At 45.2% G+C, this 25,656-nt stretch overlaps 1 protein-coding gene across 16 annotated transcripts in view; it reads left to right on the top strand.

Moving 5' to 3' along the window:
* KTN1 (kinectin 1) overlaps positions 1-25,656 on the top strand; it is a 447,380-nt gene that overhangs the window by 391,435 nt on the left and 30,289 nt on the right. For 8 of the 16 annotated variants that reach the window (XM_078659855.1, XM_078659847.1, XM_078659851.1 and 5 more), the window contains 4 exons: positions 2,847-2,930; positions 3,072-3,155; positions 8,869-8,952; positions 18,057-18,152. In XM_078659855.1, coding sequence (XP_078515981.1) covers positions 2,847-2,930; positions 3,072-3,155; positions 8,869-8,952; positions 18,057-18,152 — 348 coding nt within the window. The remainder of the gene's footprint in view (positions 1-2,846; positions 2,931-3,071; positions 3,156-8,868; positions 8,953-18,056; positions 18,153-25,656) is intronic. The other 8 variants (XM_078659859.1, XM_078659854.1, XM_078659857.1 and 5 more) reach the window with 1 other exon arrangement.

Genomic DNA, 25,656 nt, shown 5'->3' with positions numbered 1-25,656 from the left:
AGGGCCAATGTTCCCTTCTGTCTATCGTGAGACCTGGAAACACAAGACTAAGTAGAAGTACCAAATGGGCACACAAATATAATCCGTTGGGCACCTCTGTGATCCTTTCCAAAGTTTTGGCCTGCTGGTGACTCCGTTGGAAACAGTCAAGTCAGACACGTTAGCCCTGGTGTTAGCATCACCTCGCACCATTTCATGTCTATCTTTGAACAATTAGTGGCAGGAAAAAACATGTTTGTAATATTATATATATCCTGTAACTCATCATAGAGTAAATTATCTAGGCTGATTTTTTAATTATTGTCTCCACATATCAACACTGGCCCTTTGCAATACTTGTTCATACCAGTCTTCATATCTTCTACTGCTCACTGTTTGATTACCCCCACCCCTACTCCCCACCTAAATACATGCACACTTTCAGCACAATAGGATTTTTCATCTGAGCCGAGTTCTCAAAAAGCTCTATTTTGTACATCGGCACCCAATTAAAAGTGGAGCTGTTTTCCTCCCATGCTATGCTAGTTGACACTAGAGTTAACACTCCTCCCAAGGGCTGCCCAAATGGATTCTCTCTTGCCTTTGAATCTGTGTATAAATCCCTAAAACTTCATTGACTCCACACAAAGCCATAAGTCCTGGATGCATAATACTTCATTCACCTTTAACAATCCTTTCAGAGTCCATTGTGTTCCTCAAGCTTGTTGAATCATGGATATTCCAGCTCACAACCCTTCGGTCATGCGGGAGCGCAGCTATTCCCTAGTCTGTCACACCTGACCTCACCTGTTCATCTTGATAATAATGGTCATATGCAGTAGTAATAAAGGTTTAATTCACAACCATGCGTCTGCTGCAGCAGTTTAATCAAGCAGGTGGTATACGTTTGCAGCACAATGCTACAATAAATCATTGGGGCCACTACAAGCTGAAATTGATTGTTTCTTTAGCAGAAAAAGGCCTGACTGGTCATGGATTAATCTGCTCTTGTCTCAGCCTGCAGCTAATCACCGAATATAGAGCCTCATTAAGTGCCGGTTGTAGGCAGTTTTTTTTAGAGGGCCTGAAAACATGTTAACTTGCACTGCTTTTCAGATTCCTTTTTAAGACCTTTGCTTAGTTCTTTCCTTACTAATCAGTCCAGCTTTTGAATCCATGCATGTCTCCTCACATTTCTCAATTGCAAACCAGTTTTTTTCAGGTGGCTATAACCCCCAGAAGATGCGTGAGAAGCGGGCCATTTCTGCATTACCTACTCATGTTGTTTTCTCTAAAGCTGCTACAAAAGTGAAACTTTTCTTTTACTGAAGAATATTTCTGCTTCCCATGTCTCACAGCTGATCACATTGCCTTCAGTCTTTCATTCCCCTGATGTTTTCAAGAATGAACAACGTTGGGCCCAGGGAAGGTATCTCATTCTCAATATTCACAAGAAAATCTTTGTTAAATAGATGATAGGCTCCTTGTGGGGTTTAAAGCCTAAGCTGTGAATCTCTGTCTGCAAGCAAACTATCCCTTGTTAGGAATCAAACCATCCCATTTTGCAAGCTACCATTAAATTGTCTTCCTGGTGGCTTTGAGGCCCAGGAAGAAAAGCAGCTACTTCAGTGATGGTTCAGACTTATACCCGCAGACAGTTTGTCCTCATTTCACTCCTTTTCTAATCATTACTTCATTGATCGAGACGCAGCCACAGTCCTAATAGGGCATGCTGCAGTTCCCTTGTCTGAGTCATCTGCACTCCACCTTCATCCTTCAAACTTGTTGGGAGGGGTTCCTACAAGGAATCTGTGTTGGCAAGAATCCATCACAAAAGCAGGTTATGTACTTTGGGCCACCTTCTTTCATATTGATACAATCCCGCCAGCAGTTTAATTATTGTTCTTCAACCTCCCCTTGTGAGGATAACTTTACTTTTAATTTTGTTTGATTGTTATTTTTTAATCTGCTTTTTACATCCTCAGACTTCGCAGGGGTGTGGTATAAACAGGTGGAACTGATGTCACTGGCTTATGTGGTGCCTTGTAAAGAGCCACATTGTTGCGTCCAGTGAAGCTGCTTGGATACAGGCATGGCTCCATAGATCCTCACGTAGCGGCAGTGATTCAACAGTTCTGAAACCTTTTTACAGATCCAACTGTAACCTGGAAAAAAAGTTCTTAAAAGGAATCTGCTTTACACAGTGACATATGTGGTTTTAAAATCATGATTGCTTAGTTTTCTCTTTGGATCTCCGTTGGATAATACAGTGGTATCCAAAGTTGATTCTCGAAAGCCACGGTCCTTTCAACTTTTCAGGATAACTACTTACAGTGTGACCAATTCACAGTTTAATCATCTATATTTAAATTTGTCTTGTGCCTGTCCTGAAAACATCTGTCAAGGTCTTCCCTTCAAAGGATAACTTTGAGTACCGTATATTAACACTGTTAGTCAGATTAAATGATGGCCATACCAGCCATACGTAGAGTTTTTGGGGAGTCCCGAAGCGACCATACACAATGGTTCACTTATCTCCTCAATGGACCAGAATGATCTGTAAGGGCAAAGATTCGACGACATTTTAAGTAATAATTACCATTTAACAACCTTGAAGTGATGTCTGTAGTCATTGACTGATTCTCTGGGGAATGATGGCATTACTTCTACAGCTAATGTGCAGCACTTTTGATTTTTTTAAACACTTTCCTTCTGTATAAGTGGCAGCATTCATCAAGCCCAGCTGGTATTTGCCATATTAAAATAATATGAAACCAGTCCGCTGCTTTCATGCACCGCTTAATGGAATGTCACTAGGCCAAATCCAAGCAATATCTGAAAAGTTGTATTCACTTTATTCTTGGCAGCTGAAGAAAGAGCGAGAGCATTTGGAATTGGAGCTGGAGAAGGCAGAATTGGAGAGAGTCACGTACGTTGGCGAAGTCAGAGAGGTAAAAGAATGAAGGTTTCATGTGCTCCTCATCTTAGAGGTCGCTCTTAATGGTGTTGGTTTAGAAGTTTATAGTCTCGTGCTGCAATTTCCAGCCTAGCTGAATGATCTAAATCTCAAATTATAAACAACTTCATTTCAGCTTAAAGATCTGTTGACTGAATTGCAGAAAAAACTTGATGATTCAAATTTGGAAGCTGTAAAACAGAGCGAAGAGCTTAATTTGGTAAGAAGTTTGTTTCCAGCTGGATATAAGCTAGCCACTAACTCGCGGTGTATTTCTGAAGCTGCACCCCCTTTTTGTAGATTTTCATTTCCGAAATACATGTATCTGGCTCTTAACTCTGCTTCTAGCAATTTCACTAATCTCCACATAAAAAAAATTAGGAGCATTTTTTGCCAAGAATATTAAATGTTTATGCTCTGCTAATTTGGCACATTCCTAATCCTAATACTTCCATAATAGTTTCTCTTTGCTTGCTTTACGCTTTCAATTAACCTTTGTGAGCTTCCAGTAGTATTTGATTACGTATGTTTGTTCATTTACTGGACAGGTTTGGATATAGTACTGATTTATCCATTCGTTTTGTCCATTAGTTTAAGGCATATTACGGTCTCATGAATACTTTTTAATGTGGGTTGCAACATTTTCTGTGTCCTCTTGGCTTACTTTGGGATTGCTGTAAAATGTATATTGTGGAATGGCATCTGTTACCTGCCTTTTGATTCGCTTTTACTAAAGAGCTTTTCTTTTTTTGTGGTGAAGTAGGCCTGATACTACACTTCTCCTTAGACCAAATCAACTGACATATTGTTTCATAGTTATGTATTCCATCCATGTAACTCTGCGATGTCTCTTGTTTTTACAACATGCAAATAATGTTCTAGTGTCACTCGTGTTTTTCCAATTTTATGACTAGAATGAAGGTTTGTATACACTTTCATAAGTGTGTAGTAAACACAAGACATTCATGTTGAAGGACCCATTGTCTATACTCATTGAATTTCAAGCAAATTTCAAACAAAAGGTTTATTGTCCTTGCACAACTATTTTACAGCTAAACATTCGCATTACTACTTCTATTCACAATTGGTATCCCTTGATCTCATTGTGTCAACTGTTTATTACATACTCTGTGATTATTTTGTGTGTTTGCCTAGACATCGACAGCAGCCAAGAGCTATTGTACACCCTAAAATAAAACAGTAAATATTAAAACATTAATAAAAACAAAAAAACTATTGAGGGAAAATCCATACAGCTAAGGCACTGGGGCCGTCTGCTCTTGCCTCGAAGAAACACTGGACCTCTTTGCTAGAGTACATTAGCACAGTACTTTTTCAAATCTCTGACAGTCCAGATATGTGCTTATTAATTGGGAAGATAAAGTGCTGTAGATGTGTTGTTCTTCAGGCTTTTTGATCTTGCTGGCAGTACCACTAATAGCTAGTAAATCAAATGGTAGCATTAACCATGGTTTCCTAGGTGAAAGAAAGAGGTATAAATGATGCTAAAAGTAAGATGTTGTAGGAAAGTTCCCTTTTTTAGGCACGGTTACCCCCACATTCTGACTATCTAATGCACTTTGACTGAGTTTGCTCTGGATCCCTGCCAATCAGGTTCAGTGCCTGTGTACTTTCCCCAGAACTGTACCTTTGTTTCCACAATTGGCACACCTCTGGCCCACATGCAAGTCCCTTGTAAAAGGCACCAGTGGTACCAAGGGTCTTGTGACCAGACGGGGCCTCATGTATTATGCCACCCTTTGGAGACCCCTCACCAAACACATACACTCTGACATTGCAAACTGTGTATTTTGGTGCCGACAAAACCGAAATGTCGACATGACACATATCCCTCTGTGCCTTGCCCACAAACACTGCCTGTGGCATAGATAAGTCACCCCTATAGCAGGCCTCACAACCCTAAGGCAGGGTGCACTATACCACAGGTGAGGGCATAGCAGTGTGAGCAATTTGCCCTTACAGTGTCTACGTCCATTCTTAGACATTGTAAGTGCAGTGAAGCCACATTGAGTACATGGGCTGGGAGTTTGTCATTACGAATTCCACAGCTCCATGGTTGCTTTACTGAATGCATTGCAGTTTGGTATCAAACCTCTCAGCACAATAAATCCACCCTGATGCCAGTGGTGGATCTATTACAAAATGAACTCAGAGGGCATCTTAGAGATGCCGCCTGAAATAAAAAAACTCCCTCATGTCCAGCTGACTGGTCTGCACCAGCCTGCAACAAACAGACCTGTTTCTGACCCCCTGAAGTGGGAGCCGCTGTGCTCTCATGGGTCAGGGACAAAGACTGCTTGGGATGGAGGTACTTGATACCTACTCCCAAGCAGGAACAGCAATCAGGGTGATGAGCCTCAAAGACTTCCCGCCCTTTGATAAGCTAGCCACGGCCTCTCCAGCTAGTCGAGATGCCCACCCCCCTGAGCAAGCCCCATTTTTGGTGGCAAGGGCAGCAGGAAATTAGTAGTCAAGAGAGGTGTTCCCCTTTCTGCCAGGACCACCTCTAAGGTGCCCTGGACTGAGATAAATCCCTCCTTCGAAACTCCTCCATCTTGAATGGAAGGATTTCAGGCAATCAGGTTAGGCGATGCCCCCTCCCCAAAGAGAGGGCACATACAAGGGTGTGGTCACCCTAAAAGGCGGGTAGCCCGTTGGCTGCAATCTGCCAGCACATGTAACGCCTCTAAATTAAGTATTTGGGGGCACCCCTGAACCTTGATCCTCATATTCCTGCGACCTAAGAAGAAAAGGAGGGAGACGCCGGGCAGCGGAACCTGAAGAAGACTACTGATTTGGACCCAGCCCACCCGGCCTGTCTCCTGCTCCAAGACCCTGTAAAGACAACTCCTGTCCTGTGGCCTGCGACTTCCAGAACCCAAGGAAGACTGGCCGCGCTTCAACAAAGACCAGATCTCCCGAGGACAGCATCCCTGTCCAGAAGAATCCAACTGTAAGGACTCTGGATCTAGCTGGAACGGCGATCCCTTCCCACTCTGCACCTGACTCCCACGGGCCGAGTCTGAGTGGCTCACCTGTCCAGTAAAGTCTCCCCAGTGATCCTGACCTCTAATCTAACGTTATCCGACCCCCCACCGGACTCCACCAAGATGCCTGCAGCCTCATCTTGAAGATTCCCCCTGACCCCAACCGGTTCTCGTAAAGAAAATCCGACACAAAAGGGCTCCCCTGCATCCTCCTACCCCTGACTTTGGGGAGCCCAGCCAACGGTGCCCAGCCCTCTTTCAACATCTAAACTTACCTGTCCTACCGGTGGTCACCTACATGCAGCCTCCTGGTCCGAGCCTGAAGCCTCTTTGTGCAACGAGATTCCCATTCGAAAAGCATTGGGTGCCTGCGGCTGATTTGCACTCTGCAGCCAGCCACCTCTGTGCCGCTGATGTTGGAAGGTTGGTGCTGCCTTGTAGGCCCCCCCCATCCCCCCCCCCCACACCACCCTCAATGCTTGCTTTAACCCCAGGGGCCTGTGCCCAGTGACCTCTGCACCCGGCCGCCTTAGTGCCGCTTGTGGTGCAGTACCTACCTTGATCTTACCCTTGCCCAGTGTTAGTCCAAACCTCTGAAGACTGGACGTGTAAGTAGAGTACTTACCTATAACTGCATATAAATGTTTTCCTTCCATAGGGTTGTATTGCATTTTCTGCCTATTACACTAAATGCTAAGATTGTTACGGCTGGAAGGACATTGCCAAAATACTTTCCATACTACTTTAAAGTATTTGACTTCCTTTACAAAACAATACCTGCTGCATTTGAAAAGTGGTGCTACTCCTAAAGCTGTTACTTACCTGCAACTGAGTTCCTCTTAGTTCTAAAATAAAATAACAAAGTAATAACTTTTTATACGAAACAATTGGTCTTGGACTCAGTCTTTGGGTGTGTGTAATAATTTCTTGCCTGAGTGTGTACAACAAATGCTTAACACTGCCCTCTGACAGCTCTACCACAGTACCACAAATAGAGCTTTTAGTATTATCTCCTTAAGCCTCTGTAAGCCTCTGGAGATCCACTGGACTCTGTGCACACTATACCTTACTTTGGTATTGCATATACAAAGGTAGCGTCCTACAGATGCCCAAAAATAATGCATCATGGAGAATCTTAACTTGAATAGGTTAATTCAGATTGAGGTATTTCTCCACATTGGGGTATGATCTGGTTTGTAGGATACCCTAAAGACAAAAAGCTACTCCTAGCCTCTGATTTGTTGATCTCATGTCCTGGCCCACTTCCGTGCTTCAATCAAAGTAATAATACCCGCACACAATTCTCCTGGTTTATTCAATACAGATGGCATTTTATGTTATGGTTTATTTTCTTGACTTGATTCAAACTTGGTAGGCTTTTGGCATCTGAATCAGTTTCGCAGAGAAGGCACACCTACAATGTGCATCTATGTTCTGTTCTTCAGTCTAGATTTGAGACCAAGAATCCACTTGCTCCGAGCCTTCCTGGATGTCAGTATTCATATTAACCCCATAGTCTTTAAGATAATTCCATTATTGATACAATGCACGTACTTGTTTGGTACTTGATGAATACAGTTACAGTAGAGTTGAATCTTCTGGAGGCAGCATGTATCAATTGATGCATGCTTGTGTGAAGGTGCAGGGCAGGTGAAACGGCAGTGGCAGCCAAGTCTGGTGTGGATTTGGTGCAGTGATTTGCTGGACTTAGATTATTGCCTCACCTCTTTGTGAATAATGGAATTAGATTTTACAGCATCATTTTTTTTATCCCATTGAATGAGCCATTTATCCATGTAATTTTACATTTCTTAGAAACGTACCCCTTTGAAACTAAAGATGCACATCAAGCCCATTTGCTTGCACGCCATACATAGATATAATCTAAAGTAGTAATACTCAAAGTACGGTCCAGGGGCAACATGTGGCCACCCAGCAGAATGACTGCACTGGGCTGCTGTTTACTTTATCGAGCAGTAAAATTCAGAAAGATGTTAAATAAACAGCAAGCATTTATTTACACTAACTGAAGTAAAAGAGAGGCAGCAAATGCGGTGTCATGCACCACTTAACTTAAGCATTTTTAAGACATTTAGCATCAAACTTGTAAAAATATAAGTCTCTTGAAAATTCAAAAAACGTCTATTTTATTAACACTCAGATTCATTTCACCTTATCATATCAGATTATATTAGTCCATTCAGAGGTTTTTTTTAAACTGATAGTTTAAAAAAAAAAATAACATAGAAACGTTCATGCCTCTTCCCACCCTGACAGCGATGCCAGTAGTGAACTAAGAGACAACTAAGTTGTCACTAAGAACATTCTGGGTGGTCTGGGTTGTTTTTATTCATGGACAACATTAGAGTTTATTAAACAAAACACAATAGATAAGGTTTTGTACAGAGCATATTCTGAACTCATGTATTTCAAGGTGCTCGTATATGTCATAATGAAGAAAAGGGAGGCAAATTGAAATTAGACAATTGTCTAGGATCACACCGTTTGGTCAAGTACAGAAGTCAGGAATGATCCCGGACTTTCTGGTTTCAAATTGGGCAATTCTATTGCATTCCAATTCCATTATCAAGTTATTTCCTTTTACACTTGAATCTCCCAAGCTAGAGATAGCCTTCACCTTAACACCTCTCCTCACAAATCCCCACTTCCACAATGCTGGCATCAATAACGGCCCCTGAGCAACCACAGACCACACTTTGCGCCCCTTGAAAAATGTTTGCGAATACCCATGATCTAAAGCTTTAAAAATAGTTTGCTTTCTGTCTACTTACTTCTTAGATATGACACTAAACAGTGTCTGGTATCGGTTTTAGCATTTTGACCAGTTTGAGAAATTATTGTTGATATTTATTTAATGATGCATGGAAGAAAAATAAACTGCAATCTTTTGTATGTTTTTAACAGCTGAAAACAAAACTTAATGAAACCATGTTGAAACTGGACAATGAGCAGAGCAAGAGGCTGAAGGTGGCAGACAATTTGTTTCAGGTAGAAGACTTTCATTAACAATGTAGTTTCAGTATATTTGACCTAGAACCATTTCCACTGCAACTAAGTTAAGTGAGCTGTAAAAAGAAGGTATTATTTCACATCTACTATGTTATAATTATAATAATTCCATTTCTTCATCAGCAGAGAGATTTGCAATAATAATAATGATGAATGATGAATGAGGATGTCCGGAAGAATATCTTCAGGCACAGATTCAGGCTGAAAGTAGCTTCAGACACAGACTAAGACATTCCAGCCATAAGACATCTCCGTCACCATAGCAGCACCAAAGCATACATCTGTTCCAACTTTTATTTAGAATTTTCACCATGCTCAGTCAGTCTCTGTATGAAAAACATCAGTACATTCTGCACACACAATATAACATTCAAAGAATACTTTAAAAAAACATAAATTGGACTTAAAGGAAGACCTATACCTTGTGATTTTGGGGGGTTCTGCAATATTTTTAACAGATCGATCAGCGTAGACATATATACTGTACTGGTGTTTTATCCCTAGTTGTTTTTTCCCCTGAGTCTTACATTGCCTGCTAAGTGCAATTACTTTTTTAATCAAAAGCTACACAATGGAATGAATACAAACATTTCCCCTCATATAATGGCATTGATTATCTGTCCCCTCAAAAGCTCACCCAGCCGAGGAGAAGTAAGGCCCCTTCCGGATCCCAGAGTAAAGTACCCTGAGAAGGAAATCTGAGTAAGACACTGTAGGCAGAAGTGACAATGCATGTGAAGTCCCTAATCCCGAACTAACAAACGTTTTCCAGGGGTCTGATAATATTGTGGATGAAAACCGCAATCGTGGCGTCAATTTCCAGTGTTTACTTTATATCCCTTCAGATATTACAACGGGATTGGTGAGCAGCCTAGTTTAACCTTCACCCGTGGTTTACATATATCCTTTTTCTGCCATATGTAGCTTAGAAGCTATATGCTAAACCAACCTCTTTGACATTTTATTTCTATTTTTTGGAGTATCAATGGGTTCTCCAGAGGACTGTGCATCAAAGACTGCAAAAGAGCAATGCTGATAACAGACACCATAACAATAAGTCAATGCAGCTCTTCCTAATACATGCACTTCAGTGAGTTTATGGAATGGGTCACCAAGATCTTCTTGCTTGTTTGGTCCCCCAGTGTTCTGGGAGCGATAGTATCTAGACTTTTGGCCATATGTTAACATGTTTGCACAGCAGCATGTTATATATGTGTTTGCATGTCCTACCGGTTTTAAATACAATTGTAACTGAGAATCTAAGAACATACAAGAGTAATAGAAGCTTATAAATTCAGATAGATGCTTTTGACTGTGGATTCCTCACCTTAGAATACTACCCAGATGCCAGTATGAGTCTGGAAGGGCTTCACTGGCAGTGCTTCAGCGTGCTGTTAGATAGCACCATGCAGCTCTCTGTTGATTCCATACTGCTTCATAAGTGACTGAGCAGAGCCGGATATATAAACCACCCCTACATGCTGACATCAGATAGACTTCTAGCCGCAAATTCCTTACCTTAGAATTATGCCCAGGCATCAGACTGAATCCGGAAATATTTTTGTGAGCAGTACCTCTGTGCTGGTAGGTGGTGCTTCTTGACTCCGTGTGACATCGTCTGCACCAAAAGTGACAATCACAATGCCCATATAGGCGCCACCCCAACACACTGACAGTTCTTTTCTTTCTGTGCCAGTCAGCAAAGTTCCAGAGAGCACTACCCCCAGTCAATTTTCTTTTACTTTTTTTAAAATTTATTTTTTTACTTTTTGTCGAAGTCTTTTTGAGATTTTCTCCTGGTGTGGCAGAAAGCCATCAAGGAAGGCCATCTTCAAGCCCTGCTGCTCCTATCACCGACAGACTGACCTGAATCTTGTTTGCCTTTGGGGCCTCGAACATGACAATGATGCAAAGGCCTGCATCGACTTCCGCACCGTGCACCCCAAGGCCTTTACGGAGCACTCCCTCAAGCTCCTTGTAACCCGACGTGCAATGCTAGAACGTCTCGATCCCAGTCAACAAAAAGGTCCCAGGATCGGTCGTGGAGCCCAAGATCTTAGTCGCACTCCAAGGCGTCTTCTGGTAAGTCCCACAAGCTTAAGAAGAGTAAGAAGTCGAAGAGGTCTTCGACTTCGCCCTGTCTGTCGAAGTCTGCGGTTCCACTTGCACCTGGTCGACTCCACACCTCCCCATGTTTCTGGGAGCCAAAACGGCTTCCACCCAACCTCACAAGTTCTATAAGGCCATGCACCTCATTATTGGCTGGCCTGCGGGTGGACCTTTTGGTTCCTGCCGGTTGGGGAGGGGGTCCCACTGATTCTACGCCACCGGTTTCGCCACTGGCTCCAGGCAGGCCCCTCGGATCTACGGATGGATCCAGACCGGTGCCAGTTATACCACCGTGACCTTCTCCGGCACTGGTCCCGATGCTGACGCTCTCAGCAGTGCCATCCTTATTCTCGTCTCCGACACTGAGCCGGAGGGGTGCCGTCCGAGACAGACTCTGCCGCTGACTGTACCCAAGCCTTGAGGCCAGAGCCCAAGCCCTATTCCTATGGGCTGGGAATTAGGAAGGCTTGGGAGGAGATCACTGGACCCTGACGAATACCAGACCCTAGACCCCAACTTGGACTAAAGTGAGGAGTTGGCAGATGCCAGTCGACTGGACACATCTTTGGATATTGGCATTCTGTTCGAGGCATGTGGGCTGCTAAATTCATATCTTGTGCATAGATCGCCGCCTAGTGTTGGGTCAATCTCCTCCTACTGTGGCTATGGAGGAGGGGGATTCTTAAGCTGTAGTTTATCCTCAGTGGCAGACAAGACTAGCATCTTAACAGAGGTGCTTCTGTCTGGAGTAACCCCCTCCGAACTGCTTCTCCCATTCAATGAGGCCTTCACGGAAGTCCTGCTTGAGACCTGGTCCAAACCCTGCACAGGTATCCTTTGAACAGGATAATTGCTAGCCACCACCGCTCCGCCGCAGGGGTCCCCAACTTTCTCACGCAACACCCTACCCCAGAGAGCTTGGTGGTCCAAGCCCCTACCGCCTATGTAAATCCTGGCCTATTCTCTACCACTACACTGGATAGAGAATCCAAAAGGCTAGACACCTTAGGAATGAAAATGTTTTCTTCCAACAGCCGGCCTCTGACGTCCGTGAACACCGTGTGTCTTTTGGGCCATTACGCCCATGCCCTGTGGGATTGGGTTGCACAGGTGTTGCCCATGGTTCCGAAAGAGGCCTCGGCCATACTCTCCCAAACTGTCTTATGGGAGAGATGCAGCGAAGTTCACAATTCGATGCATGCTGGATTCCTCGCTGGACAGAGCGGTTTCTTCATTGGTGGCCTCACAGCGGCATGCCTGTCTGAGAACAACAGTTTTTTTTCTGGGAATGTCCAAGCGTCGCTTATGGACATGCCCTTTTGATGGCTCCCGTCTCTTTGGAGACAAGGTGGACAAAGTGCAGGAGCGCTTCAAGAATAGTAAAGGTCCTTGGACCATTCCATAGTTCCTTGCCATTCCCAGTCCACCACCTTCTTCTTTCATGGCCACCGAAGGGGCTTCCAGCCACTTCTTTTACCCACCCAACCACCATGGAGTGCAAGCTTCCCAGCCTCTGCGTGGCTGAGAACATGGTACCCACTGACCCTGTGGGTGGGGCAGCCAGAGATCAGGCCAATCTACCACTACCCCAGCAGCCACAGCCTCTACAACCCTTTAGCTTACCCTCTTACCATCATGGGCATCCATCAACTGCCCCACTGGAGGTCTATAACATCAGACCACTGGGTTAATCAGATTGCCCAAAGAGGCTACTCCTTACCCCTCCACCCAGGCTACCCACTTGCGACAAGCTGATGGAGAACCATCTCTCCTTGCTCCGCCAGGAAGTGACTGCTGTCTTGGCCACGGGAGCTACAGAGAGGGTGCCGACGCCAGAAGTCGGTAATGGATGTTATTCCTGCTACTTTCTGGTTCCCAAGACAAAGCCTTCGTCCTGCCCTAGATCCCTGCCCTATCAATTTCTTCCTCAAAAAGGAGAAGTTCAAGATGCTCACGCTTGCTCAATTCCTACCTGCCCTAGACTTGGGAGCCTGGATGGTAGCAATGGCCTTGCAGGACGCATCTTTCCACATGCCTATCCTGCCAGCCCACAGGCACTACCTGTGGTTCACATTAGGCCATGTGCACGTTCAGTTTGCCATGCTCCCTTTTGGCCTTACCAGCCCCCCACTCCAGTGTTCACCAAGGTGATGGTGGTGGTCACAGGTCATCTGCAGAGAACAGAAGGGACACTTTTTTCTATCTCGATGGATGGCTGTTAAAGGCGGTCTCACCCCAGGCTGTCGTCTCCCACCTCTGGACTATGGTCGAACCTCCTGTTCACTCTCAACGTGCCAACGTCACACCTACCTCCCTCTCATGTGTTCCCTTTTATCAGAGCTAATCGGGACGCTGTGCAGTCTAGGGTGTTCAGGCTATGTAACCATTGCTTCAGTCTCTATCCTGGATTTCTGTGAGAGTGACTCTGAGGCTGCTGGCCCTCATGGCCTCCTGCATCCTGCTTGTGATAGATGTCCGATGTCATCATCTGGCTCTTCAGTGGGAGCTGAAGTTCCAGTGGTTGCAGCATCAGGGGAATCTCTCTGATATGTTCCAGATCTCAGAGGGAACTGCAAAAGATCTGCAGTGGTCGCTAACAAACTGCAAATAGGTAAGTGGCAGACCTCTCTCCCTTCCCCAAACAGATCTAACCGTGGTGACTGATGCATCACTCCTGGATGGGGCAGCCATCTGGGACGGTGGAGATCAGAGGCCTCTGGTTTCCAGTGGGACCCAGATTCCGCATCAACCTACTGGAGCTCCAGGCGATCCGCCTGGCATTGAAAGGCTTTCTACCCTCCATCAAAGAAAGGCTAGTGCAGATGTTCAGGCACAACACCACCGCCGTGTAGTACTGCAACAAACATGGTGGGGTAAGGTCATGGACCCTTTGTCAAGAGGTCCTGCATCTCTGGACATAGCTGAAATGTCAGGGCAAACCCCTGGTGGTTCACCACCCGGCAGGCTGTCTGAACGCCAGGACAGACAAACTCTGACGAAGATACCCAGAGGATCACAAGTAGTGTCTCCAACAGGAGGTGGTACAAGGTCAGTAGTTGGGAGAGCCTTGGTTAGATCTGTTCTGCATCGCAGAGAATGCGCAATGTCTGCAGTTTTGTGCACTGAAGTTTCCAAGGCGGCTGTCGCTCGGAGACGCTTTTCATCTTGAGTGCAGCTTAGGCATCCTGTATGCCTGCCATACCACTCCTGCCCAGAGTTATAAAGAAGATCAGGAACAACTGTGCCCAAGTCATCCTTGTGGCTCCGGGCTGGGCTTGTCACCTGTCACCGCTCCGCCTTCATGTGTGGAGATTGAACAGCAGCAGTTCATAACTTTTAACCTTATGCTCAAAGTCTGCAATGTTATTGTGGCAGCCAGGCATCCCTCTGCCAAGACTGTATACGCCTGCTGTTGGGGGAAATGTGTGGCTTGGTGTGCAGAAAAATAGGTTTACCCTTGTTATGCTCCCCTCTTTGGTGCTTCTCTTTATCCTTTCTCTTGCCCAGCAGGGCTGTGCTCTGGGCCCCCTAAAGGGCTATCTTTCTGCCATCTCACCCTTTCTGCAGTTGCCAGATCTGCTATCCCTCTTTAAATCCCCTGTTGTAAAAAGGTTATTGAAAGGTTTGCTACACGTTTCCACCTTAGCCCTTCATCATGCCTCAGAGGGACCTTAATCTAGTCCTAACTTTACTGATGTGCGTTCCCTTCGAGCCATGTCACAGTTGTCCTCTCAGGCTCCTTACCATCAAGACTGCCTTCCTGGTGGCAATAACATATACCCGGAGGGTTAGGGAGCTTCTGGCTTTGTCATCCAAGCCTCCGTATCTGAACATCTAACCACTCCAATTAGTTCTTCGCACTAGAGCTTCCTTACTGCCGAAAAGTGTCACTCCCTTTCATGTAAGGTGGTCCATCATGTTGCCTACTTTTTTGTATGCTCCGCCACATGCCTCCAACGAAGAGGAGCAACTTCACTGTCTGTACCCAAAAAAGAGTGTTGTCATTCTACCTTGACTGCACAAAAGAGTTCTGGGTAGATGACTAATTCTTGAAAGAGTATGTCAGAGCAAAGAAGGGAAAGGGCTTGTAGAAGCAGGCCATCTCCCGAAAGATAGTTCTCTGCATTAAAATCTGCTATGCATTGGCCGAGAAGCAACCGCCAGAGAGCTTGCATGCTCGTTCCACCAGAGCCAAGGCTGTGGCCAGTGTGTTAGCACGCAGAGATCTGGTACTGGACATCTTCCTGCAGGAACATGGGTGTCTCTGCGCACATTTACCAAGTATTACTTCATGGACAGTCAGGTCCGTAGGGTTGGGCATTTTCCCCGTTCGGTCCTGCAGGACCTTTTAGTGTAAAATTGTTCTTAGATCCACCTCCATGAAGGTATTGCTTGGGTATCTATTCTAAGGTAAGGAATCTGTGTCTAGAAGTCTCTATCAGATGAACAAGTTACTTACTTTCATAGCACCTAATCTGGTAGAGACTCGATCTAGCCACAGATTTCTGTCGACCCTGCTCTGCGAATGGGTGTCTCCGGGCAGGACTTCCCCTTTCAGGGCCTTAGTTTTCCACACCATTGGTTAGTGTTTTCCGTGGCTCCGCACTCCTGGCATGGAAAGTTGCGAAAAGAAACTGAAGTCGGCACTCTGGGGTGGTGTCCATATAGGCACTGCGCATGTCCCTTTGTCACCACGGGTAGCCGAACAGCGCCACCTACCGGTGCATGGGGGTACTGGTCACGAAATAGTTCCAGATCCAGTCTGATGCCTGAGGATAATTCTAAGGTAAGGAATCTGCGACTGGATAGTCTCTATCAGATAAGGTGTTACAGAAGATAAGTAACTTGTCAGTTTCTCTCTTTCCGTGCCTTCCAATGACTCCCAAAACAGAAAAATCCTGTGTGCTAGGGAACATTGTCCCTTCCAAAGGCTACAGGTTTCAAGTCATACCGCAACTGTAGAAAACAGATGTCAGACATGGACTCGCACGATGTGTGTCTGGTGAGCTCAGGTCACGACTCAGTCATGCAACAGGTCTGCCCTCATGCACCTGAAGGCAATCAGAGACCAAGAAGCAAGCCTTCACATCGCTGAAAACAAAAAGTTGCAGGCATCATACAAGTCCTGCTCCAAGTCGAGTGCGCAGACTTACTCCCAAGGTCATTCCCACAAAAAGTCAACTTTGCAGTGGAAGTCCTCTAGTTTTGAAGTTCAGACTTAAGCAAGTGAAGCAGACTTGATTCCATACTCCCACTCTCTATTCAAAGAGAAGGTCTGAGGGTGTTGCAGTGTCAGTGGGTCTTCTTTCAGATCTCCAGTTGTGGAGCAGCTTTCCCAGTTGATCCGAGTGTGCCTCGAATTTTCCGGTCCATCAGCGACACATCGGCAAATTGAAGGGGACCATTCTGCAGATATTTGGCACGTTTCAGGCTATCTCTGGTGTGCCTTTGGCCTCCAAGGATCCGTAGAGGTCCCCAGTTGGTATACGGCCATCAGATCTGTCTATGACACTGTCTCAAACTCTTAGATCTGTTACAGGCTCTTCAACCCTATCTCCATGGCCTGCGTCTATCCTTCCCTTGTCAGTGTCAGAACTGACCGCAGAGGATTTGGTGCTGGTTCCGATGTCTGCCCCCGAATTGACCAGCACGATCCCGACCAGTATTGCACTACGAAGTTATTAAACGACAGCTGGTCACCCTACAGCCTGATTCAAATCCTAAGCCCCTACTAGAGCGAATGCCGCAATTATGATGACAGTGTTTACATGACTTACAAAAGGCTTCCCCTGGTACAGGGTTAATTCTGCATTTGGACCTCCAACGGAAGAGAGACCATCATTTGCAGTGGTAATCGATAACTACCTGCAGTCACAAACCTACAGCAGCCCTCTATTGAGGTTAAGGCAAATGTCCTTATGAAAAGCTTACAACCTGGGCCAGGCAATTCTGAACCCTTGCTTCCTTTCAATGAGACCTCGATGACACCATAATGACTACCAGCTTAAAGCCCTGTTCTTGCCCTCCAGTGAATAGCCTGGTGGCCATAGGTCCCAGATCGATGCCTGGTGATCCTCATTTTCTCACTAAACATCCTGCTGCAGAGAGTCTGGTTGTTCAGACTTCAACCAGTAACTCCTTCCCCACAATCAAGAGGATTGAGGTATTAGGAAAGCAAATGTTCTCTTTTACTAGCCTCCCTATGAGAGGCACTTTCTGATGCACCATATCTGACAGTTGGGTCCTTCAAATCTTTCAGCATGGTTATGTCCTACCCTTTCTTTCTGCTCAGCCAATTCTTCTCTGCCCCAACCCCCACCTCCAGATTGAAACTCAGTGGAACACCTGTCCATTATATTGCAATATGTGAGAGTTTTACTTTCTAGAATGCCAATGAGAGGGATTCAGAAATTGGGTAGGATTGCTACTCTCACTATTTTCTTGCCACAAAATAGGATGAGGGCCTTAAGCCCATCTTGGACGTTTCATCTCTGAATGTCTTCCCTGCAGAAAAACAATTTCAAAGTGCTCACCCAGTACCAGATCCTTGTACCAGAGCGACTGGATGATGTCCTTGGACCTGCAGAAAGAGTATTCCCGTATACCCATTATAGAATCTCACTGACGTTATCTGTTGTTCATTGTGGCCAGGAGCATTTTCAGTTTCTCATGCTCTTCTTCGGTCTGTTACTCAGGTGTTCAAAAATGTAATGGCAGTGGTTGTGGCCTCTTTTCGGAGTTCGGTGATACCAGTTATTCCCTACCTCGACAACTGTCTGTTAAGGGCAGGATCGTCACAGTCAGTCGTAGACCACTGTCAGGCGAGTGCTAAGAACCTAACAACTTCGAGGAGAGAAAATATTTGAGTATCCAAAAAGGAATACAATGACTGATAAAGGGTGTCATTTTTCATTTTACCAGCCATGTACACCTGTCATGTTTACAGTTCTCATTTTAAATTTGTTTTCCCATAGGCCCAGCAGTCATTGGATGTTATTCAGTCTGAAATTTTGAAGACAGCGGGTGACACCAGTGTCGTAGAGAATAGTGGTGTTTCGTCTGAGTTGGTGGTGAGTATGTTTTGTGCTCATTCTTTCAAAACCAATTCAGTTATATGTTTTAAAGCAAACTGTCCTTTAGCGTACGCACAGAAAGTAACAGCAGACTAAATACAGAAAGTGTATGGAGACCATTTAAACGTTGTAGCCAACGTTCAGCTGGATATGCCTTTTCCTGGCTTCCAGGAATAACACCAAATATCTGACTCACCCTCATACACTGGCTGACATATTGCATGTATGGAAAGATTTGTATCCAGATATGGAATACTACTTTTACTTCATGATGCATAAAAGAAAACCATATAAAAAAAAATCTGGTTTAATTGACAAATTTGCCCCCGGGGACGAATTTGGAATACCACATATGTTTCTTTCAGATCACATCCCTGTGTTGCTTGCACTGAGGTGGGGGAGACCACTGAATTTTGTACCCACCTGGAACCCACAGGTGGTCGCACTAAAGGGCACTTCATTTACGGCTGTGAAACAATGGTCAGGAATATGATGCACCATTACTTAAGCATAAACAGGAGATCTGCAGTTGGCAAGTTTGATTGGCAGGTGTTCAAGATGATTGTGGAGGATACTTCCATTGCCAGACCTGGTCTCCGTATTTTTATAGATGCTAGCTAGAAATACTAGCAACAAGAGCTAACCACACAGCTTTAGTGGAAATAGTGATGTGCTTAGACCTTTGATCACATATTGGCAATATCAGGATTGGCACAAGTCGGATTGGCTATTGGAGTGGCTGCTGTGCAGTGAGATCCTCAGACAAGAGATAACTGCTGTGGAAGCTGCAGATGGGTCCTTTAAATACTCATTCATCATACTAGCAGACAGCAACTCAGCCACAAAATCACTTGCAGGGGTTAAAGTAAAGCCCTTTAAGGCACACATTGTACTTCTACGGTGTTTATGGGGACCACATGTCAACTAGCCTTCTGCAATTCCACACTCATGCCAACTTGATTGGGAAGCTTGTAGCATTTCTACATGAGGGTAAATGATAGAGGTAGCTAAAGTGAGCCATGACCCATGAAATCCAGTCCATACTTTTTGTATTTGTATCCTTTTTTTTAAAATAAAATGTTATTGATTTTTTTTAAATATATACTCACTCAACAAAATACGAAAAACATTGCAGTCATACTGGACTTCCCCCTTAGGTCTCCACTCCCAAACCAACAGGTAGCTCAAACCTATGAAAACAGTTGAATGTCAAAGTCTGATAGGGCTACAGAAGTTCAGGGCCAGTCAGTTCCAAATCTCCAAGACATAGATCCCTCTGTCCCTTACCTGTCTACCACCATCTCTCAAATTTCTTTGGACAACCCGACTGTAATAGACTTATTTATCTTGCAAACAATAAATGTCCATTTCCCGGACTCAGTCCTGTAGTTGTGGGCTCATCGCCTTCACTTATAGAAACCCCAGGTTCCCCAGGATCTACTGATGAGATGTAAGATCAGCGGTTCCCCGCCCCATCAATATCAACAGAGCTTGCCTCATAGTAGGCACACCAATAGCCGTCTCTAACTGAGATTTCAACCCCTCCCAAAACTCAGATCCTGGCGCACTCCTGCAACATGTGTAAGAAGGACCCCTTCTGACCAGCAGACCACAGGCAGGCATCATCTGCCACTCTACCAATCCTATGTAAGATGGTCCTCGTTTAATCTGTCCTGTGAAGGGTCTTAAACGGGATCAGACGGAATCTCGCCTGTATGGGGACTTGCATAGGAAACTGCAAATCTTCCATTCACTCATCATCCTCCAGCTCCCCCTCATCTGTCTGCCAGTATGCCCTGAGACGCGTTAACTCTTTCTGTGTGTTGTTCATGAGTGTTATATGCATAAGGGAGATTGCTTTTGTTGTCATATGGCCATCCAGGACCCGTCTCTCCTGTAAGGACTCCTCCATTATTTACTCCTCTGAAGCGATTCTCTCCCTCAGGGCGTGCCACAGTTGATAGTATTTAGAAAGTTGTATGTGTGCCATGTCATATTTTCTCTAAGATGAGCAAACTGCACCATACCATTTGCATCCCATACCATTTGTAGTGTAGAGAGGTTGATGAGATTCCATTTACTAAATCCCCGCAGGGTCTAAACCTTTCCTTACCTCATACCCAGCCACAGCGGGGTCTTAAGCCCACTCATTCACTATACTGACCTGGGCGGCGTCTTAATATGTGAGGACGTCTGGCAGGGCTATTCCACCATCATACATGGACCGATGGAGGGTGAGGAGTGCCACACATGTCAGTCCACGCATCCCCAGCAAGATTCGCACACAACCATCGATTTCACAGAAAAACCTCCCTGGTACCGGGTGTGGGATATTCTGCAAAACGTACATTAGACTAGGAAGAGCGATTTATCTTAAAGTGCGCCGCTCTACCCATTCACAAGCGTGGGAGTTCCCTCAAATGGGTGACCTCCACTTCCAATCCCTCGATATCCATATACTTGGGTATCTAAAGTGATTTGACACCACCTTGAGTGGAATGGAGAGATCACCCCGGACCGATCATCTCCCATGGGGAATATGAGGAGTTAATGCCTAGTCCTAAATATTCACAGTCTATCCTAAAGATCACCCCCACCCGGGGCAAACTCAACTTCATCTTCTCCGAGTATAAGAGGACATCATCGGCATATAGCAAGATTCTCTACTGACAGACGCATCACTCCAGGGCTGGGGTGGCGAACTGGAAGAGTTGGAGATCGGAGGACTCTGATCTCTGGCAGAATTTATACTCCACATCACCCTGTTGGAGCTCCGAGCGATCCAGTTGGCATTAAAAGCCTTTCTACCCTCCATCCAGGAAAGGCTATTACAATACCATGTGGTACTGCAAAAAACAGGGCAGATTGTGGACTCTGTCAAAAGGCCTTGCGCCTCTGGACAGGGCTGAAATGTCAGGGCATATCCATGGTGGTTCAACACCTGGCCGGCTTTCTGAACACCAAAGCTGACAAACTCAGTCGATGATGCATAGCCGATCACGAGTGGTCGTCTCCAACAAGAGGTGGTGCAAGGTCTCTTTCAGCAGTGGAGAGAGCCTGGGTTAGATCTGTCTGCCACCACCCAGAGTGCGCAACGTCAGCAATTCTGTGCACTGGAGTTTCCAAGACGGCTTTCGTTGTGAGATGATTTTAGTCTCTAGTGGAGCTCTGTCCTCCTGTATGCCTTTCCGCCAATACCACTCCTTTCCATAGTTCTCAAGAAGATCAGGAACAACGAGGCCCAAGTCATCCATGTGGCTCCAGACTGGGCTTGGAGAGTCTGGTATCCCAGGCTGTTGAGCATGTCCATTGGCCAACCGATCAGGCTGCCCCTACGTGAGGATCTCCTGTCGTAGCAGCAGGGGAGGGTTCTCCACCCAAACCTGTCACAACTCCGCCTTCATGCATGAAGATTGAGTGGCGACAGTTGACAGCTTTTGACCTTCAGCCCGAAGTCTGTTATGTTCGATGGCATGTGTGGCTGTAGATACACATGCTCCGCATACTCCTGCCATCTAGTGTTGGGTCGGAGTTGTGCAAGGTTGAGTTCCTCCTTTCAGTGATATTGCGCATAGGCATCAACTCCTTTGTTACATTGTTTTCTCTCTGCCGTCCTGAGGTCTTAAGAGTTTGCTTTTTTAAACTTAGCATCAGAATGGATGGATATTCTGAAACTGGCAACTGCTTCACATGCCATCAAATGGATTATATTACTTACTCTGTAAGCATCTGTTTGTGGCATGTAGTGCTGTAGAGTCCCATGCGCCTTCCCTCCTCCCTGGATGCTTGTGGCAGTTGCAGTTACATTTTACACATTTCTATTAGCATGGACATCTTTATTCTGACACTTTCCTTACGCTCCGACTTACCTGGCTGCTGGAAAACAATCTAACAAAGGAGGTGATGCCCATGCTCAATATCCCCGAGAGGAGTCGTCGCTCTACCTCTCGCACAAAAGAATTCTCAGAAGAAAAACAAGTTGCACAACTCTGACTCAACATTAGATGGCAGAAGTATGCAGAGAATGTGAATCTGCAGCACTACATTCCACAAACAGATGCTTACTGGATAAGGGAAGGCTGTGCAGAAACAAACCCTTTCACGGTGGATTGTGCTCTGCATTAAGGTATGTTACGCATTGGCCGAGAAGCAACATTCAGAGCGCGTGTGTGCTCATTCCACCAGAGCAAATGCTGCAGCCACTGTGTTAGCATGCAGAGTTCCGGTCCTGGACATCTCTTGGGCTGCAATGTGGGCTTCATTGCACACATTCACCAAGCACTACTGCCTGTACAGTTTGGTCCATCATGATGGGCTCTTTGCCTGTTCGGTCTTGCAGGACTTTCTAGTCTAAATTTAGTTATCATACCCACCTCTGGGGAGGTATTGCTTGGGTATCTATTCTAAGGTAAGGAATCTGCGGCTAGAAATCTCGATCAGATGATCAAGTTACTTAACTTTGCTAACTTGTTATCTGGTAGAGACTCTATCTAGCTGCAGATTCCTTACCGACTCACCCATCCTCCCCACTCTGCAACTGGATTTCTAGGTACAGGGTTGTTCCCTTTTCAATGGCCTAGTTTCACACACCAGTGGTTAATGTTCTTGGTTCCACATTCCTGGTGTGAAAAGTCACAAAAGAAACTGACGTCAGCGCGCTGGGAAGGTGCTTCTATAGGCATCGCGCCCGCCACTTCCGGTGCAGGTGACACCAATGACGCCACGCGGAACCAAACAACTAAACCTACCGGCGCACAGGGGTACTGCTCACAAAAACTTTCCGGATACAGTCTGACACCTGGAGATTATTCTAAGGTAAGAACTCTGTGGCTAGATAGTCTCTACCAGATAAGACGTTACCGAAGCTAAGTAACTTGCTTGTTCCTGATGGTAAAGAAGTTTAAAGAAAAAAAGCACATCCACTGAAGCATGTTTTACTGATGGTTCTACTTTGGGAGTTTCCACTCTTTGGTAAAATATTAGAACATTGAACATGTCCGTATGGATGCACAGCGACTTTCCATGCATGAGTGATTTGGAGAGCAGCAAAACATTGCAGACGTTCACCAAGGTCAATTAGATTTTTGGTATACCTGCAGGTCAATTTCGGTTGTACACATTTATGACCCTTACAGCTCACCTTATTTCAGGCAGCAACCAATCACACATATGTTCTTGCATGCATTGCTCAACTTGGACAGTGGTAATAGGACACTCTTATACGGGATGAGATTGACAATGGTGACCATGGGTTGAGTAATCTGGAGGACAAATTGCTGGATGACCTAAACCAGGGCCTCTTAGAAAGAAACTGGGGATAAGCAATAGCAAACCCTAAAAAGATCTCTTGCAACCCTCTTCATACTTCAATAATTTAGTTGCTCTGCCATGCGTACTTGACAGCAGCATAGCTTTTTTTTGGTCAACACAAGGCGCACCCCTAGCTGTCAATTGTAAAGTGACAAATTTCGAAATGTTCCACTTTTTTGCAGTTAGGTCTCAAACACATTGACTACCCTGATGGAGAAATTAAATTTACACAAACTCAAGGACATACCTTTTGTGATTACTTGTGCTACTAAAAGGAGTGAACAAATAAACAAGTATGCAGGTACATTTACCTGGCTTTGTTGTTGCCAATTGTAAGATTTTAATGCCATTGAAGTCAGTGTTTGCCCAGGTTGACTGGTATGAGCACATGATACTCACCTGCATTTGCAATCTAAGATTCCTGGGTTTGAATTTTGTTGGGTTTTTATAGTTACTTGGAGAGGAGCAGGCTGGGTCCTGGAAGGGTGCTAGGTATGGTTTCTTCTTTTATTGGTATCAAATGCACCTATGTGTCCATTGTGTCCAACAATTTACTGGTACAGCAGTAGCACAACTATTCTTAATCATACTGGATAGAACCACAAGCTAACATGTACAATACCATGATTGACAGGGTAATGAATTTACTTGGACACTAGCGCTTAGGGAATGTAGCAATTTCTCATTCCAAGGCTCTAAAACATATCTGCTTTTTCTTCGGACACCTTTTATGCAAGTCAACAAATGAGTCGAGAACTGCGAAAACTATTCACACATCAACAATATGTTTGTGTGCAGTGCTTTGAGGCGCTGACCATACATGCAGACAGGGCATTGGACACAGGTTGAGCGCACCATGCGTGGCAAAACACAGATGTGATCCACACACCCCACTGTAAAACACTGCCATTACAAGATGGTAACCATGACAGGTGCATCACTATTGAGGCAGCCAACGAGAGGTGTAAACATGCTCAGTGCGACAGTGTTCCACTGTGGTACCAACAGACTCCAGTTATGATGCTGGCTGCGCCACTGCCCTGTGCTTCAGTGAACCATTTGCCAAACGTGTGCCACCTAGAAGCAGGCCAAATCGCACCATTAGGTGCTATATAAACAACTGCCTCCTACCTACAATCAGCGACAAAAGCTGGATAATGCAGCTGCACTGGCATGTTTGGTGGAGGGAGTATACTGAGGTGGTAGATTGAAGCCAAAAACTGTGTTTCTCTTGCAAACATACCCCAAACAAATCGAACTATTTTTCCTAAAAGATATTTCCATTTGACTATTCTAATACACCCAATACAATTTTAAACACATCAAAGGCAAATACTAAATTTAATGCTGGACAGTTGGCCCTGAACTAACTGTTTTCCTTTTTAACGTCCTAAGATCATTTAAGAATATTTTTCCTGCTATCCCCAGGCAGTCAGTGTGTAATAAAACACGAAACAAAATGAACTAGGAAGTTATAAAAAAAAGCACACATAGACGGACATTAGGCCAAAAGGAGCATGCAAGGAACAAGCGAAGGGTCTCCATGGATGTGCTCTGGTCAGTCATAGCACGGGGTGGAGCACGACGTTCAACCTAGCCCAACAGGTTAAGGCATCTGCTGCACAGTACTGGGACTCTGCATTTTATCAAACTCAGATGCGGGATGGGATGGCACTAGAGTTGAGTAACCAATACCATGTCTGCACAAAAACACAATTACTTTGTAGTTGGCGCTACATTTTATGGTGAAGTGAAAGCAAACGCCGTCAGCAGCGGTCGTAGCGCGAATGTCGAGCTCTACTAGAAGTTAAGCACTCGCAGACAGTGCAGACTTGTTACAGGCATTTATTGGACAGGGTCTGCTTAGGCTGAAAAACACATTTTTTACTCCCACGACGACTGCACATAACCAGGAGCATGGAGGGCCCCCTGAGCCTCTAAGAGGAGCGGAAAGCAGCGACAGCAACCTTTCGGAAGGGGAAAATTCCTCTCTTCTTTACCACATAGTGACTGACCTGGGGCCCGAAGAGGTACAGTGGTTCTACCAAGAAAACAAGACACCCTGCGCATCAAGCTTACTTTCATGCACCTCTCGAACTCGCCTGCTGGGCCCAGACGCATTGCCGGACGGGGGAGCCGGTGCCTGTGAGAGCCGGCCAGTATGAGGTGGACTTGACGGAGGGTGGCTGCT

The sequence above is a fragment of the Lissotriton helveticus genome, chromosome 9, assembly GCF_964261635.1.
Source record: "Lissotriton helveticus chromosome 9, aLisHel1.1, whole genome shotgun sequence".
Lineage (NCBI taxonomy): Eukaryota > Metazoa > Chordata > Amphibia > Caudata > Salamandridae > Lissotriton > Lissotriton helveticus.
This window is presented reverse-complemented; position numbering and strand designations above follow the sequence as displayed.